The following is a 19587-nucleotide window of genomic DNA, read 5'->3' on the forward strand; positions in this document are numbered from 1 at the left end:
GCTATAGTGTGTCTTAAACTGATCAAACAGTTGTTCAGAGCTAGGAAGATGGCTTGGTTGGTGAAGCGGTTTCTATGTAAGCATGAGGGTCTACATTTGATCCCTAGGACCGGCCTATAAAAGCTGAACAGGGGGATACTTCAGCACTGGGAAGGCAGTGACAGATGACTCCCTGGGGAATCACTGATTAGCTAGTTTAGCCTCCCGCAGAGCCCCAGGCCAATGAAAGCTAAAAAGGTTAGGGTAAGCATCACTTGGGGAAACAACACTGGAGATTGGCCTCTTGTTTCCATATGTACTTGTACAGTTGTCTGCACACAAATGCACACACACACACACACACACACACACACACACAGACACACACACCTGCATACACAGACACAAAAGTTATTGTTGCATGGCTATTTCTTCTTCTGCAATTATGCAGACACGAGAAAGGGAAGAGGTTGTTTGGCCATTAGTTATTGTATTTTAAACAATTTTATCAAGTAAATGCTCACAAATATCATCACATGATCAATGAATATGTAATTGGGGATCACACTGATAACATGATTCCACATTCAGTAGAAAATTCTCTAAGTCGCTACTCACTCAACAGAAGTGGTATCCAATTTTTCATGTCACAAATCATATTATTTAAACATTTCTGAAGAGTGTTGAAATGTTTGGCGCTACGCTGAACGAATATAACCAATGTGAACCCTCCCATACTCGTTCCGAATTAGACAGGAACATCTTCCATCTTGTGACACTTGCTTTCATGATCATTTTGCTCATTCACATAATTAGTTGTTTATTTCATGACTTCTGCACTCAGTATACTTTGCAGCAGATCAGACACAATGATGAGGCTCAGGAGCAGGATCACGAAGTCCTCAAAGTCCAGTTTGTTTTCGGCGTGTTCATCAAGCTCAGAAAGAATGTCTTGATACTTTGGCTTGGTTTCTTCTCTCTGAGAATAGAGAATAAGTGAATTTTTATCCTGTGTGTAAACTTTATATTTAGAGATGGTAATGAAAACTAAGCATGTTACTAACATGAGCATGGCCAGTACCACCTCGTAATCACTGTGCAAAATCCTTCATGACTTGTCTCTGACAATCCACACAGTGATCTTAATGGATATTTACTACACCCCAGCTATGGGTGTAACATCAGAGAAGTAAGTAATTTGCCTCAGAATAAGCAACATTTGCTGTGAAGCCAAGATTTGTGGCCTTACCTGCCTGATTCCAGAGCCATACTTAACCAATAAGTTGTTCGGCCTTTCTTTAGACACAGAACTTCCTATGTTTTCAGATCTTAAATATATAATTTAAGGAGGTACCTTTCATGCATTCCCTGGACTGTGAGCTTATTCAGAAATACGGGATAGAATGTGCTAGAAGAAAGCACATTGCTTCGTGCGATTATTCAGCGGTTAGTCTGAGTGTCAGTCATAACCAAGCTTATAGCTGTCATGCTCGGATTGTAGCAAAACATCTGAACAGCATTTAAGTGGAGAGCATTTTCAGTTTCAGATGCTTCTAACAACAGCTGGGAAATCTGACATTAAGCACACAGAGGTCATTGGAGTCGCTCTGATACAGAGCTGTGTGTGAATTCAGTTTAACCAAAATGCTTCTCCATGCAGTGGCTGCAAAAATCCCAGGAATGTTTGAGACAGTTTTGGAATGGTGACGTATTTCTTTGAGTCTAAGTCACTCTTGTTGCTCTAGGCTGGCTGACCCCACAGGTCACATCTTCAGCTCGAGCTGAAGGAGCTCTTGACCCACGTGCTGAAGGAAAGCAGAGTACTGCTTGGAAAGGGTCACAGTTCAATGAAAGCACTTTCCTTGTGGAACTTACCAGTTTTCCGAAAGGTCACTGAAGCATGCAGGCCTGTCCTCTCCCTCAGTTCTGCATGGTGAAGGACCAGAGAGCTGGCTAGGCACTGGTCCCTCAAGGGTTTAACCAATCATCTTCTTTTTGTATCTTCTTGGAGTGCTCCTCGGTGTTGGTTCTGTTGTATCTTACTGGCGAAAGTGGTCACTGGGCATTGTGCTTAGCTTATGAGAAAGGTAGCTTTCTCTTTAGGACCTAGACTTAGCAAAAAGGGTACCTCATCGTTTGCCAGAGAGCTCCACAAAGAGTTTAGAGTGGCAGCTCTCAACCTGTGGGTCACAACCTCTTTTGAGGTCAAATGACCTTTTTATGGGGGTCATCTAAGACCATTGGAAAACACAGCAATTTATGTTACAATTAATAATAGTGGCAAAATTACAGTTATGAAGAAGCAATGAAAATAATTTTATGGTTGGGAGTCACCACCAGATGAGTTACTATATTGAAGGGCCGTAACATTAGGAAGGCTGAGAAGACAGTGTGCATTTAGAAGTCAGAGGACAACTGCAGGTGTTCATCCTTATGTATAATCCACCTTGTCTGAATCAGGGTCTCTTGTACACCAGGATAACTGGCCAGAGAGCTTCCTGGGACTCTCCTGTCTCCACCTCCCATCTCATTCTAGGAGTGCTGGGATTACATATGTGTGCTATTGTTCCTGGCTTTATTTGCATTCCCGGGATTTGAACTCAGGTCCTCACGCTTGTGCAGCAAATGTTTTGCTTACCCAGCTACCTCTAAAGATCTCTCCAGTTTTTTTCCTTTTGCATGTTGTACCATGCATGCACACTTGCACACAGTCACACTCCTGAGAGACACTTTGATAGTATCTTATATGATTTTGTATGCTAAAACCAACATATATACAATAGTTATTATCCTTTTAATATCTCAGAGCATACTAGAAACTTATAGACAACTTTTAGACATATTTTGTTATGCCTGTGAGTAAATATTGGTGGTTTAGGCTTGGATGTAGCCTTCTTGATTTCTTATAACATTTCCATGGGTCAGTATTGCTCATAGTATAAGCATATACACATGACAGCAGGTTAGCCAACTGTAGAAACCATCAGAAAAATTAAAATAATAGCTAACTGTTGCTCATACTTCCAATATCACCTGTTTTTTAATGTTCAGAATCCGTTCTTTGGTTTCTCACCCTAACATGGTTCCAGTGTTTTCCAGTTTCACCATACCCTGTACTCAGCTGAAACTGCAGCCATAGGCCACAGTGCCTACATGTTAGCTTGTTCATCAAATCCAGCAGACAGCTTACATACAGGAGAAGCTCAGTAAACGTTTATTGATTGAAATAGAATGATGGCATCCTGGGGCTGGATTTCTTTGCTGTTTGGTGTGAGTTTTGCTTATTCGTGCTGGCTAATTCTCTTACCTCTGTGAAATTCCTAAGTTGGGTTTGCAGCAGATTTTTGGCAGTGGCTCTCCCAACCTTGCCGTCAGGGTCAGAAGAGTTCCTGAAAATCAGAGCTACGGTAGCCATGGCTTTCTCCAGGTCTGAGCCTTTCTTCAAAGCTGTGTGAGAAGAAATGAAGAGTGAGGGCTCAGAAGAGGAATAAGATGCTCTGTGCAGACACAGGGCTGTGTCTTCCACGGGAACAGTGCGCAAGAAGCTTGCAATGTGTAAGTCAGTGTGGCCATTGCCCTTTCTTAGAGTTGAATTTGGGGCTATCTGATTTTGTATCTTTAAACAATACGGAATGAAAGTTCCTTTTGTAGCTTTTGAGTTGGAGTTAGGCTAAGATTTGACACCTGCTTGCCACGTGCTTGCCCTAGGGAAAGCCCCTTACATCACTAAGCCTTGGTTTTCTGAGATGTAACCTCAACTATTCACCAAATAGTTACCAAGCACCTACTGTGTGTTGAGCTTAGCTTTTGGTATTATAGATATCACGTGTAAAGATTTCAAGTCCTACTCTTGTGCAGTTTCTATCATGTGTTAGATATGACATCATTTTACGTGAATATAATAAAGGAGAATGATGTCTGGGTAACCTCTAAGGTAATAGCAGCTACATCATGCCTGCTTCTCAAACACCATGATGTTTTGGTTAGTTTCTTTGATTTGGGATCAGTGGTGGAGAGGGCAGTGCTAATTCTTTCCTTCCCAGGGGCAGTGCCCGAGGCACACAGAGAGAGGCAATGGGAACCATTTGGCCTTAGTCACCGGTGCATCTACAAGGATAAAACAATCACCCTTCCAGCTATGGCATGTTTACCTTTCTCTCTAATGAGACAACGCTCTAAGTGAAGACAGAGGCCACATCTTTGTTTTTCTCCCTACGTTCAGGATACCAGCAGCAATGTCTGCTGCACAGTAGGGCTGGCCAGTGATGTTGAGTGGATGAGTAAGACAAAGAGAGAGGAAATCTCACAGCATTCAGCTCAGACAATATGCAGCCATCAGGGATTCAAAGAATGCTCAGTTAGACGGAGGGTCAGCACACTGAGGTGACAAGATTAGATGTGATCTCTGCTCATAGGTATCTTATGATTTAATAGACAAATAAATAATAATCATGAGAATACATATGTCTATACCTATGCACTTGGCTTTCATATATTTAGTAATGCATAAAAAGTCTAGCTTTTTTTGTCTATCTTTCCAGCGTCTGGCTTTGTCGTTGTTTTCACGGTACCCACTGCTGGGCGGTGTTAGTAATATCTCAGTCTGTCTTTTACTTGTGTCCCCACGACTAAGGATGCTCACAACTGCCTATAAATTCAGGTCCAAGGCCTCTAACACTCTTTTCTGGCTTCCACGGGCATCAGATATACACATGATATATAGACACATGCAGGAAAAAAAAATAAAACCCATTCACATAAAAAGAAAAGAAGGGAAAAACCCACAGGGCAGAGAAAAAAAAATCAGAGACATCAAAGACCTTAACGTAAGACCCAAACATAGAGAAAAACAGGCAGAAGGCTTCAAGATTCAGGCATACATGAGGGCTATTTTTATAAAGACACGTTCAATGTGCAGCCCTGGCTGTTCTGGAGCTCATTCTGTAGACCAGACTGACTTTGAAATCAGAGATCCACCTGCTTTTGCCTCCCTGGTGTTGGGATTAAAGGCATGGACCTTCTCAGCTGAGAACTTTCCGGAATTGAGCTCAGCAGCACAGGAAATAATCCTACAAATCGGCGGCAGGGAGTAGGAGACGTGGAGAAACTGCACAGTCTCTGTAACCACAGCGTCTCACCAATGGAGAGTGGCTCTCGTTGCTTCACCCTTTGTCGATACCTCTTTGGTTATTCTAGGCCATTATTTGCTTATTCTGGGGCCTTTTCTTTCCAGATAAGGCTTAGAATAATCTTGTCTGTCTTCAGAAACCTTGCTGGAATTTTAATACAGATTGCACTAAAGACCCGTGGGAGGAAAACCGCTGTCTTTACTTTTTGACAACCCTTGCCAGTCTGTGTTGACTTTCCAAATCCACGAACGCTAGGCTTCTCCCTGACTCTATCATTTCATCGGTGAAGAACAGTTAGGACCTTGCTCACGGCTGGCTACTAGTAAATGAAGGAGCTGGGATTGGAAATGCCAAATACACGAGCTGAGGTACTCAGGGAACTGTGTGTGTGTTTTGCTTCCCATTGAATCTGTAACACTTTCGAGGGCACCAAACACAAAGCAGGGGGCTTGCAAAAAAATTTTTTGAGTGAATGGCCGTAAAACTTATTTTAACTTTTTACTCCTTGGACTCCCACTTGGCTATAGGTTATCAATTTTGTGCTCTTGTGAGTTGTGCTTTCTGCTTGTAGCGTCTGCTTATCCAGATCCAACATGCCAACTTTCCTAGGATGACAGTCTTGGAAGGTGCCCCTCTAGTCTGTGCTCTTTTATTTACCCCTTCACTAAGCATCTCTTCCCCCAACCCCTGCCGCTGCCAGGAGCCCATGTTTCTACCTCCTCAAGTGTCTAACATGTACTGCTCATTAAACACTGGGGGATGGGCATATTTCTTGTAACTCCTGATCTGTCTGCCCATATGTTTGTGCATGCCCATGTGTGAAGCGCAATCCAAATTAATCTTAACAATAAGAACCCGGAGGCAGATATCGAGGATAAAAGTAGAAATATCAGAAAAGCTGAGCAGCCAGCCACCATGAAATCTCAGACCAAATGGGGCCTCCCGTCTCTACAAATCCTCAGACTGAATGGGGGTGATCCTATCTCTACCTGCCTTATATTCCTGACTCTATCTACCTGGTCCTGGGATTGAAGGTGCCAGCCTCCCATGTACTGGGATTAAAGGTGTGTGCCTCCACTGCCTGGCCTCTATGGTTCTCTAGTGGCTAACTCCACCCTCTGATCTCCAGGCAAGCTTTCTTTGTCAGAATACAAGCAAAAGATCATACAACCCATGTGCATACATGCAGTGGTACTCTCTCTCAGCTTGCTCCATTTTTAATAACATTAACCTCACATTTAATAGGCTCAAGAATGAATTCTATGTAAACACAGTCTTGTTTTAAAGAGGTAGTTGCCTGGATAAAACACATTAATTCTTTAGAAAAAAATACATGAATAATTTGGACTGATAGATTTATTCATCAGTAATCAAGACTAGCTGGCTATGGTGTAGGAAGAGCTTTTCTGGGTCTGAGGCTGTTCTTGAAGGACAGGAGGTAGTGGTATATATACTGGATATGCCAGTCTGATGAGGAAGGGGTAATTCTCAGGCTCTGAGTGAGTCTGTTAATAATGTCAGGCACCTTCCTTTGTTACTATGTATGTTCCAGGTACCTTTCAAATATCATCTTACTTAATGCTTCCTCAAACCCACAGGGGCGGGTAATATTTGTGCCTTAGTTTTACACATTGGAGACCTATACTTGGAGAGATTAAGAATCGTAAAAATCACGAAGAGATGAGGTGTGAAAGGCTTAAGGATTTGTCTGAAAGCTGACAGAAATATCAGCTTCTTTTGCAAGGTTATCCAAGCTGGTTGTGCAAGCGAGGCATTTCCCAGCCCTGGTGGAGTTCAAGTCTGGCTGTTCTCTGAATGGCACTCCATCTGGACTATCCGACTTCACATTCTTATCCTACCTCTCTTGAAAGACAGCCCGCCTGCATCTTTCTCCCAACGGTAAGCTAGCATATGTTCATGGCAAAAAACAGAACTAGGAATATTTAAAATAGAAGATAGCGAAGAATTGTTTGTCCTAAAGACACTGATGATATTTTTCTGAGGCTTTTTCATGCCCTGTCTTTACAGTTTGCTTCTTCCTTAATAAACCAGGAGGTTGCCGCCTAACATTTTCCTGTCTGCTTTCTACAGTCTTGAGATTTAATATGTGAAGCATATTGAAAGGGCGTACGAAAAGCAAAGGTTGCTGTTTTGGCATCTTTCATTGGCTCTCGTCTTTGGGATTCGGGGATGGGGATGTCTGAAAGGTAGTTCTTCCAGACTGCTCCGTGTTACCCTCTTCTCTTTCATAGCCCATTGGAATGAATTTTGAACTGTGTGCCATTCATTCTTACTTTCTGTATCTCACAAGTATGTAACACCCAGCATCTGTGCTGGGCCTGGAACACTGATGACGGATGTCAGAGCAATGCTGACGTCTTGGAGGTCGCAGCATTGGATGCTCCTCCCTGGGGAATGGATGTGATGCAACTCACTTAGCGCTTGTGTCCATCCTTTGAGGTAGGCCCAGATTACAGATGAGGAAACCGAAGCATGAGGAGATTAAGTAATTTACCCAGAGTCAGAAAGCCAAACTGGCTCTTTTCTCGAACGCCCACTGCCTCCAAGTATCGCTTTTCAGACAGCTGTATGTATTCTTCAGGACTCTTCCCCAAACCCTCAGAAGCCGCAACGGGTCCCTCTGTTTCATTTCTCTTATTCCCTAACCATAAACTTTTATAATTGTCACACTTGAAACACTATATCATCTCAGTTGCCTTTTAGATCACGGTTGCCCAAAGAGATGGATACACTGCAAACCACAGTCTTAATTTAAAACTTTCCCAGAGACAAATTAAAAAGACTGAAAAGAAAAGGGTGAAATTGATTTTAATAATATATATTACTCAACTCAATATATTAAAATTTTCAACAGGTAGTTAATACTAAGCTCATAAGAGATTTTATAACTCCTATTTATCAGTTTCTTTCAGTTTTAAAATCTCTATTCAAGTTAATCACTGCTCTCTATGGCTGGTACCTACCATGTGGGATAGAGCAGGTCCGGGCTGTATGTTTGCGGCGGTCAGTGACAACATTGCAATTACTTTTACAGTCTTCTTCAGGTCCTGGTATGTTGTGGGACTCAGAACATACGCAATATGTGTGTTAAACTGAACTGACAACCTCAGTCATTTTCCCACACTTGTCTTGGGACACTAAACATTAAGCACTGGGTTTGGCGATTTCCCCAAAAGTTAGTAGCATAGAAACACCACTCTCAACACCACGAGGGCTAAGAATCATCTCGTTCTAGAATTTCTCCCCATATAAGTTGCTTTTGCAAGTGAAAAGATGGAGGCTTGTAGAACACACATCTGCCCAAGCCCATATGGATAGTGTAGGCAGTACTGATAGTTAGGAAGACCCTATTCCTTACTTCCCAAGTCAACAATTTCCCTAATACTTTACCACCTTGGTATTAAGTACACATATGTTCTTACCCTATATTGCTGCCCCCTAAACACTCAAAGTGTTCAAGTTTAAATGCCAAAGAGAGAGAAAGAGTTTCATAGACATTTCATGATTTATCCAGAAGTTTCTCACATCTCAGGCATTCTTGATCCTGTTAATTGTAACTCTTGGCCTGCTGTTATATAGCAGGACATGGACACACACACACACACACACACACACACACATTTTAACCATTCCATGCCTTACCTTTTATTGAAGCCAGTTGTTTAGATATTGAAACACTGCAAATAAAATAAAGGGAACAGTGAGTTTTTAGAGTTTGGACACTGATCTCTGCATAAAATGACACATGATTTAAAATGATTGTTTTTACTAGATGTTCTCTGCTTCTTCTGTTGGGGTATTGTGGCGGTTCAAATGTAATTAGCCCCCATGGACTCAGAGAGTGGCACTATTAGGAGGCGTGGCCTTGCTAGAGGATTTATACCACGGTGGGGGCAGTCTTTGAGGTCTCTTATGCTCAAGCTATACCTAGTTCAGTTCACTTCCTGTTGCCTGTAGGATCTAGCATCAGGTCTGCCTTAATGATAATGGACTAAATCTCTGAACTGTAAGCCACGCCAATTAAATGTTTTCCTTTATAAGAGTTGCTCCTAATAATAATAGAAACCCTAATGCTGTGGACTGCAGAATTATGCCATATCAGCAAGTACTTCAGAGGTCAACCTATGAGAGATTTATGTCTCATGGAGACAGACTTTATTTAGCAAGGCAGTGAGGTATATGGCCTTCTGACTGTGTTAGCTCTCCTCATGGCTGATTTCTCGTGGGAAGATCTCTTTCTCTCACATTATATTCTTCCTACAGCACTACAGCGTGCTTATGTCTACTGGGCACAATTTCCGCTATGCATTGGTGTATTGGATGACTTCCGTCAGCAGTGCGTGTCTCTGGCAAGAAAGAAATCCCCCTTACTCTCTCACCCAGCTCCTTGTATAAACTTAGAAGTCTGCCTCCCTGTACTAATCTCCTTTGGTAGACAGTTGGTCAGTGTTAGCATTCAGGCAGAGACCTCAACTGAGACATTCACAGATGCCCAAGGACTAGAAGTATGGCATGTCTGAAGTTGTTGAGCCATGGCTTTCAGAAAGATAGAGAACAATATGTCCTGGATTCGCTCTCCCAGCGGATAGGGAAGTGCTGCCCAAGCTAATCTCACATTAACCTTAAAACAAATCCTTAACTCTTTGTACTTATTTTTATCTCAGTCTAGTGAAGCAAGAAATTTACAGCTTGTATTTGATCCTGAGAGATAGCATCGGGTGTAATCCTTAGAAGTCAAAAGGTTCCCTTTAGCCAGTTAACATTTAGCGAAAGTGCTAACACTAACCAAAGGTCGCATGCTTCCTCTGTTTGTTTACGTACATTGCCTAGTTACCCGACAAGCCCTCCACCTGCTGGGGAAAAAGCAGCCGACTGAGGAAAAGATGATTCTTGCCTTGCTCCTGATTTTTACTGATTGTAACTTTTAGCTTATTTACCTAGTCACATTTAAGAAAATAACAAAGCACATGTAATCTCCTCCTGGATTTCCCTAATGATATCTATTCATTCTCTCTGTCTCTCTCTCTCTGTCTGTCTCTGTCTCTCTCTCTGTCTCTGTCTCTCTGTCTCTGTCTCTCTCTCTCTCTCTCTCTGTCTCTGTCTCTCTCTCTCTCTGTCTCTCTCTCTCTCCCCCCTCTCTCTCTCCCTCTCTCTCTCTCTCTCTCTCTCTCTCTCTCTCTCTCTCTCCTTTAAGAAGTTCTTGGAGGCTGACAGCTACTGCTTTGTGTAAATTTTATCTGTTTCTCTGACCCTAAACAATTCTAGGCTTGTACGTGGCCAGAGCTGCAGAACTGTGGATTTCATTTGTCCACAAACAGGAAACTCTTGCAGCAGAGCCCAACACTAAAGAAAGGGGTGCAAAAAAAAGCACGTGGTGGAGAGTACATTTCACCCTCAGATCTTTCTCGGTCAGTTCCCTCACCAGCAGAGCGTCCTATCCAGACCCTGAAGGGGCCTAAGGGGCTGGTACCCAAAGGACCCCAATATCCCGAGACAGGTATCGGTGTGTCTACTTAAGTACTTCCCACAGAGTATAACAGTGTATGTCTATGGCTGACTATAGCTCACACAGCCACGCAGTCCTGGCTATTATACAGCCCCGTGACGCAAGTTCCTTCAACTGGGAAAGGGACAAAGAGAAGACTTTACTGCGAGCTTCTATGGAAGGTCAAAGAACTTCCTAGCATGGGGAGACCATTGTAGATGGTGGAGCTTCCCTCATTCCGTGTTCCTATGTGGCTACGAGGAGCGAAGCCGTCACAAACCTGGAACTCCACTTAGATGAAAAAGGGAACAAATAAATTCTCGCTTATAGAACAGTTATAGAATGCTGTCTTTACCCGCCCTTGCTCTAGCTATCTAGGCTGCCTGCCTAACGCAGAAATGAGTTGCATTGGTGGGTGGTGGAGACATGGTCTCTTGTAGCTTCGTGTCTAGTACACAGTACAGATATCAAACAGGCAATGCAGCGCAGAACAACAGAAATACATATAAAGAGAATGGCTAGCCTTGTCTACTGGCAGGGTAATGGACTGACCAGCCGAAATCAGTAAAAGAGCAGGAGAAAGGTTTCTGGCGAAGAGAGCACTGTATTGAGGCCCTGAAGTAAGGGAGATCAAGACTGGATGGAAGAACTCTGCACATAGTTGGAAACTAGAGACAGGAGACAGTGAGGAGGGTGAGGCTGAAGTCGAGGATTGGGACCAGAGAACACTGAGACTTCAAGCCTTAGAAAGCAAAGAGGGTGGGCATTATGGAGCAGATAAGCATTTGGGCTAATCTGAAGTAGGTCAACTGCAGCTTCATGGGAGGCAAGAAGAGGAGAACTACTTTATAAACAGTAAATCAAAATTTGCATGATTTCCCACTCCCAGCCCCAAATGGCTGGGGAAACACAAAAGAACTATAGAATATGGTCAAGACCAGAGTAGTGTTGGCACCTCCTTAGAAGGAAGCTTGGTGTTTCAAATCTGGGTTTGGCATTAACTAGTAGAAGGATTATTATTATTATTATTATTATTATTATTATTATTATTATTAGTGGGGGATTTTACTTTTCTCGTTCAGGAGCTAACTGCCTGCCTCTACGATGTGGTAGGACCTTGAAGCTCTTCTTTGCGAGTTACTCCTGATTCCCCAAACCTCTGCACCTTGATGATGCTTCTGCAGGACAGAAGAGGTGCCATCTTTTCATGTTTCAAAATGTGCTCTTGCCACATGGCACGTGTTAGTTTTTCTCACTCTGATTGATTTTCTGTCTCCTCCGTTAGTACGTGAAGACCCTGATGAGCCAGAGCTCTGCAGTTTACCCCCACACCTCCTACCTCTTGTCTGGCAGAGTGCCATGCCCTTGTTAAGTGTTCCCAAACTGCTTTGGGAGGTAAAGTTGGCATCGTCAATGGGACTCCATGGAAAAGAGCCTTTTTCACTTGCTGGACCCAGTTTGCACATCTGGATACTGTGAGCACATTCCCCCATCATCAATAATGTAGAAGACTGTGCTGTACAGTAGAAATCAGCACCAAGTTTAACCTGCAAATATTTCTCGAGAGGTAATCAAAGATCTTTGCGTTAACGTCATCTTTTCAGTTCACCGGCAAAGTTTCAAGTTTGTTCTCTCTGTTTCTCCATTTTAATTTCAATCTGGACTTGGGTGGTGATAGAAATTTTTTTCAATATTGTGGCTCCCTAAATACGGATATAAATAGGTTCTAAATACATCTATAAGTTCACTGAAACTCAGTAAAGGATACCCAAGCGCCACTGACCTTTTAGGCATGTTGCTGGGCGTTAGAGGGGATGTTGGGGCTTCAGGAAGCCTGGACTCTCCTCCAAGTGGATTGTGTGGTCCTGGGTGCTGTGCACACAGCCTCCCTTCTTCCTGCTTCCCTTGTTATGCTTCAGCCCTCCTAAGCAACAATCACCTGCTCGCTGTTGCTATTGTCATTCATTCCTTGGCAACCACACAATGACACTTTAAAAACTTTGCCCCAGTGTTACCGTACGTAGACATTAAATCATTCATATGCTTAGTCAACAATTGAGTGATTTGAGTGTCTGTGGTGGGCCAGGTTCTATGCAGAGTTCTGGGGGCACAATCCTCATCTCCGTGTGTTTACCAGAATGACTAACATCAATCAGTAAAGTGTGCAAAGTGTGATAGTTGTAAGGAGCTGTCCTAAGAAAGGTGGGTGCCAAGAGGTCAGTCAATGCCTCAGGAGGAGCATCCTTCAGGAAGTGACACTTGAGGATGGGTAGACATTATCTAGGTGCAAGACAAGTGGTCTTTGTTGGAGGCGACACGGTGACATCGCCTGTGTGGTCTCCAGAACAGAGGAGTATGAAGGTCAGATTGCATGGAAGCTGTAGGGAAGAATGCTGGCTAGGCTATGCAGAGACCTGCAGACCCCAGTGGAGAATGCTGCACCCAAGTCAAAATAAGGGGCACTCAGTCATAAGGTGAGTGAAGCTAGGTTCGCATTCTGGAAAGATCACCCCAGTTTCAGTGAGCGCAGCCTTAGAGAGAAGTGAGAGAACGCAAGAAAGACTGCTTGGTTCCTGGTAGTCTTAGCGCTCTTTCTATGAGGGCCTGGGGATGCACCACTGCAATTGCACGAGTCTAATTCAGACTGAGTCTAATTACATATTCAGTAATTGCTAGAAGTCACAAATGAGGCGATGGGAAGAAACAATAAGAAAAGCTATAAGAGTCCTCATCCAGGACGCTCTTGGGCCTTAAGATGCTGGTTTCCCACTGCTGTGTCTTTGTATCACCACGCCATACTTCTATTGCCTGCTTCTTTTTTAAAAGTGCGTGTGTGTGTGTGTGTGTGTGTGTTTGTGTGTGTAAGCCAGCGGTCAACTTTGAGGGTCTTTCTTGATTGCTGTCCGTTCTACACTTTACTTTTTGAAGCAGGGTCTCTCAGTGAGCCTGGGACTCATAAGCTGTCTGACCAAAGCTTTGAGATTATAGGCACATACATCTGTGGCCCAACTTTTTAACACTGGAGGTGGAGAGTCAAACTCAGTTCCTCCTGTTTATATGGGAAGTACTTAAGGAAGCCCCCATGCCTGCTTCTTTCCATGGGTTCCCCTTTCCTCTTCTCCTGCTAACTTTTCACTAACAGCCTTAACAGTTTTCATGCAATCTGGGAAGCAGAAGGGAGAATTTGCTTAGCTGCACTGATTGCAATTGCCCACGCTGGGCTGTTTCACTGCCAGCCCGTCCTGTAGGTGGCCAGTTCCTCCACACTGCTCCTGTGATCCCGGACTGACACCCAGCCAATTTCACTGCTCAGGTTAAAGCCTCAGAGTTAGGCCCGTCGTGGTGGTACCTGTAGAGTTAGCACTTTAATTGCCCAGGCAGGTGATGTGGGATTTCCCAAAGGACATAATTTTTTTCCCCACCTAGCTTGGGTTGCATAGTGGGACCCTGATTCAAAAACCTAAAAGCTAGACCTGCTTAGAGCTTCTTTTCTTGGCAAGGCACCTTGAGTAGGATTTCGGGATCTGGATCTTGAAGGAACAGCTCAGGCCGTTCTGATGCGCACCACTGAGAGCTGCTCGTAATGTTCAGAGTAGGATTTAAGGTCGAAGGAGCTGGCTTCTCGTCCCAATTCTGCCACTTACAGCTTGTGTTTTCTGAGCTAAGACATTCCAAACTGTGAAGTCTGACTTCTCATCTGTAAAACAGCACATTCCTTATGGCACTATTGTTGAAGTTGGGCAGCTTCTTGTAGGGGAAGCACTTAACACTGTCTGATACAGGAAGGGAAATCAATAAATAATACTTCCCAAGAGGGTGATGCGGGGGATGGTTTTATCATTAGCGTCCTGGCAAGATGCAGGTTCTGACTGAGATGGTGCCAGAGACGTTCATCAAAGGATGCTGCATGGGAAGGGAAAGGACCCTGGAGACCCAGGAGCACAGGAAGCTGCTGCCACTCTCTGTCCCCATGGGGGCCAGTATTGTGGAGCCTGGGGAGAACTGTGTGCAGAGACCACGTGACAGGCTGCTGTTGGATGGAAGCAGCCACCTCTGAAATGGAAGTGAGGCAGGGAGGGGCTGGAATGACCTTTCCGCTACTCTGATCTGAACCTGTGCCTTTCACTGTCTAAGCCCACCTGGCAGGGAGTAGCAAAGGAAGCTTGCGGGGGGGGGGGGGGTCACTGCAGGGGTGGGTTATCTGGGGCCTTGGGAGGGTAGGAGATGGGAGGTGGAGAGATAAGGAGAGGCAGTAAATAGTGGGGTACAGGAGGCGACGGTGATGAAAGTGAACAAGAATCTGAGGCACATCCGTGGGTTTACCAGGTTTGAAATGATGAAATGGAGCTGACTTTCTTTAAAAAATACACAGGTTTCTAAAGACAAATGGTAGAAGGCTGTTTTTCCCACATCACGGTTGCATAACATTCAGATTGTTTATAATATGTGGTCTTAAGCCATTTGGGTATATATATATATAATAAAAATATATTATATATTTATAATATATAATATATATACATACACACATATATCACATCGCCTGGTCTTGGGGCAATGTGATGACAGTGTATTGAGTATACCGAGTAGATGTCCATTTGGGGACAGGAACTGTGCAGCAGCCTTTGGGGGCTCGGCAGATGACTCTGTGACTCTGTGTGGGTTGACAGGTGCACAGCATCATTTATATGGAGGCGGCAGCAGTGGGATTCTTGCGGTCCAGCTGCGGGCTGGATAGGAGAAGATATTCCTGGGGCTTGGGATTTTGTAAACGAAATGAGAAAAAAAAAATGCCATCGCAGAGAAAAGTGATTTTTTTTTCCTTAAAACTCGGTTTGCTCTCACAATTGGGTTCTCTTCCTTCATGCTATTCAGCAAAAATGAAATAGCAGATTATTGGCGAGTACGAGACCTGCCTGTTGGGGGTTGGCTGACCTCTTTGTTCACATGGTGCCAAGTTCTTCACACAGGATTCGGAAGCAGCCGCCCCACGTATTGTTTGAGGCCATTTAGAAGGAGAATTTTGCAGTGTTCCACACGTGCTTCCTTCCTGGCTACAGGGACTCCTAGATCCTTGACGTGACCAATAGCTATTTAAGAGCCATTGCCGGAGGTCACTGCGCTCTGTCTGGAAAGACGCGTGCCAGCTTCTTCCTGAGAGAAACGATTAGACACAGCTTCTCAGGTGGTGCGATTATCCATGCCCGGCAGAGCTGGTATTGTGCTCACCTTTTGCTAAGCACTTTGTTACCAACAACAACCATCTGAGAGATCTGTCATCACACACAAACAGCGATTTTCAGACTTAGAAGGATTTCATTTCTTATCTAAAATTCTCTCTCATCCTCAATGGATGAGACTAAAAAACCCGAGGCTCTGGAGTTTCGAACTTGATGTTTTTCAGTACATTATGTTGCCTCTTACTGATGATTTGGTCATGATAATAGCTCTATAAGTCTATAGAAATATGTTGAGAATGTTCTCCTTTAAGCTAGCATCTTCCTCCTTATCCCCAAAGCACATCTTGGATGACCTGCTTTATACTTACTTGGGACTTTCTTTCTGCTCTTCCTACACTTAGAGCAGTCACAATAACACTAATGATAGAGACATCAATTTGAACATCTTAAAAGCGGGATCTTGACCTGCACCCTTTCCACCCACCCTGTGCTCACTGGGTTGCCAGATGCTTCTCAACGAGCACTTTTAGTATGTGCCCCATGCAGATCTCCTTTACGGTGGGAGACCCGGGTTTGTTTAAGAACACACATCAAATAAGACCTGGGATTCATGTATGGAACTTTCTGACTGTGTGGCACAAGCTCTTAACCCCAGTCTCCCCATGAGGGATCATAAATTAGTCACTTGGTCTTCTACTCAGGGCTTATGCAGCTTATGCAGCTAGGCACTTTGGAACACAATGTGACAGCCACTGTGTTAGACACTTGCAGTGCCTAGGGTTCTTTCCTTTTATACAGCCACTCTCCTGTCTATAGGCATTTGGGTTGTTTCTGGTTTGGGCCCATTATACACACAGTCACTATGAACATTTTTCTACAGTGGTGTTTGAATGGAACAGGATCGTGGGGCTATGAGGTTTACTGATCTCAGAAGCTGCCAGATCGTCTTGCAGGGAGGTGACTCCACTTTCTCCCACCCAAGGATCTGCTTCCTAGTCAACACTGGCATTGTCGTATGCCTTCGAGCTGAGTCCATTTAGACGTCAGCATTGATTTTGTCTGTATTTCTCTGATGACTACTGATATCAAGGACTTCTTATATGCTTATTAGCTGTTTGGTTATCCAGGGAACAGTAGTCAGCAGTAAAAAAGAACAAATTACAAATGTCCGCATCAGCATGAGCCAACTGCAAAACCATTAAGTTGAATAAAACATTCCGATACATTAAAAGAGGAGTCACACAATAGGATTCCATTTATTTTCCGGCAGCTCACAAAACAAGCAAAATAATCTGCAGTGATAGGCGTTAAAATAGTGATGGTCTCTAGAGGGAACTTTGGCTTAAGAGTGTAAGGGGACTCTAGGATAAAGACAGTGTTTGAGATCTTGACACTGTGGGTCTAATGAGCATAATCCACATGTAAACCAATTTTATTAAAAACTTTGCCAGTGAATTTTTTAATTTAAGCAAACAGCACAATTGTTCCCAAGCCTGAGCCCTGCTCCACTTGCTCCCTTGGATGCTCAGCTTCTGTCTTGGAACACTGTCCCTCCCTCCATGAGGTGGAAATACCCTTAGAATTAAGGACTCTGTTCTCCAGTAAAGTCCGTTTGCAATTCTGTTAGTGAAGATGACTCTTCTTCCTGGTGGGAATCAGAGGGGAGAACTTCATTTATTGAATTCCTCAATTTTCTTCTCATAACTCCTGTTAAATAAACTACAAAGCTGGGCTTGAGGCATTTGAATAGTTAGTATTGATTCTTTCCCAGAACGTAATCGAATTCTGTGATTCTGGAGCCAGCTCAGCTCTTTCTTCCCAGCTGAAGGAAGCCAGGAGAGCACATTATTTCCTGAGGGGACAGCCTCTTCTGCAGCCAGGCCCTTCTCATTCCAGCGGTGCCTTAAGTAACCCCTGACGCGGGCACTCCCCTGTCTATTTGTTTGATCTTACCAAGGAATGAAATTGGTGCTCGTATAAGTAGCTGTAATTTATTTCTGAGAAATACAAGCTTGTTCTGAGATGACTCCTGCACCCATTTTGCAGCCCAGTGTTTACCAAGTATATGTGACGTCGATACTGTGGAGGTTGGAGGGTGTGGCTTGGTTAGTTCGATTGGTGGGTCGGTTTTGATTTTGGTGTTTTATTCTGTTTAAACTTGAAAAGCATAGTTCAGGAAAGCACTTGCCCCCCAAGCATGAGGACCAGATCCCCAAAGCCCCCATAAAGCCTGGTATGGGAGCCATGCTGGAATCCCAGGATACCCATGGCTGGGTGGGAGGGAAAGGCAGGAGACTCCCAGACGCTTGTGAGCTAGCTCTCCTGGGCTACTGAGTGGCTAATAAGTGAGCCTGTCTCAAAGAAGGTGAAAGGCAAGAACCAATTTCTAAGGTTATCTTCTGTTCTCCACATATGCACCCACATGCTGTATGTTGTTTCTGCTCTTTTGACTTTTGGGGGGCCTGCCACCAAGCTCCCAAATAAATCACACACAGAGGCTTATTCTTACTTATGAATGTCCAGCCTTAGCTTGAGTGTTTCTTCCCAGCTTTTCTTAACCTTTTCCTCTGGGCTTTTATCTTTCTCTATTTCCATATACCTTTCTTTACTTCTTTGTCCGTGGCTTGCTGTGTAGTTGGGTGGCTGGGTAGCTGTGTGGCTGGGATGGCTGGACCCTGATGTCCTCCTCTCCTTGTTCTCTCATTGCTCCTCTTCCTCATTTCTCCTTCTATTTATCCTCTCTGCCTGCCAGCCCCACCTACTCTTGCTCTTGCCTCGCTATTGGCTGTTGATCGCTTTATTAGACCATCAGGTGTTTTAGACAGGCACAGTAACACAGCTTCTCAGAGTTCAACAAATGCAGCGTAAACAAAAGTCACACACCTGAAAATAATATTCCTTAACACACACACACACACACACACACACACACACACACACACACACACGTGCGCGCGCACGCACACACGCACAAATACAAACACACGTATGTCCACACATCATAAACGCATACATACAAAAAATAGTGGTAAAAGATACACATAGGATTTTTTTTGGTTTTGTTTTTTGTTTTAATTTTGTTTGTTGGTTGGTTGGTTGGTTTTGGTTTTTCGAGACAGGGTTTCTCTGTAGCTTTTGAGCCTGTCCTGGAACTAGCTCTTGTAGACCAGGATGACCTCGAACTCACAGAGATCCACTTGCCTCTGCCTCCCGAGTGCTGGGATTAAAGGCGTGCGCCACCACCGCCGGGCTCACATAGGCATTTTTAAGTGTGTGGACTCGGTGGCATTAAGGGCCTTCGTTCTGTTGTAATTATTTCCACCGTCCGTCTTCAGAGCCTTTTCATTTTGAACTCCTCCCAGCTCCTGAAACCGCCATTTTGCCTTCTATGTCTGTGACTGTGCCTGCTACTGACATCTCTTACAAGGGAGATCATACAGTCTCCAACTTTTCGTCACTGGCCCTCGTTCACACAGTGCAATGTTTTCGCGGGTCATTTACATTTTCCCATACATGCACCTTTCCTTTGTAAGGCTGGACGCTAGCCTGTAGTATGCCAAAATGTTGCTGACATTTTGTTTAGCCATGCATCCTCCATGGATATCTGGGTGGCTTCTTTTGATGATGATGATTATGACTATGAGCATGACATGCAAATACTGGCTAAGTACCTGCTTTCAGTCTGGGCTGTGCACATGTACCTAGAAGCAACATTGTTAAAATGTATAATAATGTTATTTTAATTTATGTTTTCAGGAAATGCCAGTTTTTTTTTTTGTGTGTGTGTTTATTT

At 43.9% G+C, this 19587-nt stretch overlaps 1 protein-coding gene across 1 annotated transcript; it reads right to left on the reverse strand.

Annotated features, from left to right (window-relative positions):
- Positions 1-766: 766 nt before the first annotated feature.
- Positions 767-14327, reverse strand: Sntn (sentan, cilia apical structure protein). Its single transcript, XM_042054015.1, is given in 6 exon segments — positions 767-958; positions 3287-3426; positions 8772-8806; positions 12398-12446; positions 12449-12566; positions 14259-14327. Coding segments are annotated over 6 exon segments (570 nt in total). The 3' UTR covers positions 767-799.
- Between the last annotated feature and the right edge of the window lie 5260 nt (positions 14328-19587).

Source organism: Arvicola amphibius, chromosome 12 (genome assembly GCF_903992535.2).
Source record: "Arvicola amphibius chromosome 12, mArvAmp1.2, whole genome shotgun sequence".
Lineage (NCBI taxonomy): Eukaryota > Metazoa > Chordata > Mammalia > Rodentia > Cricetidae > Arvicola > Arvicola amphibius.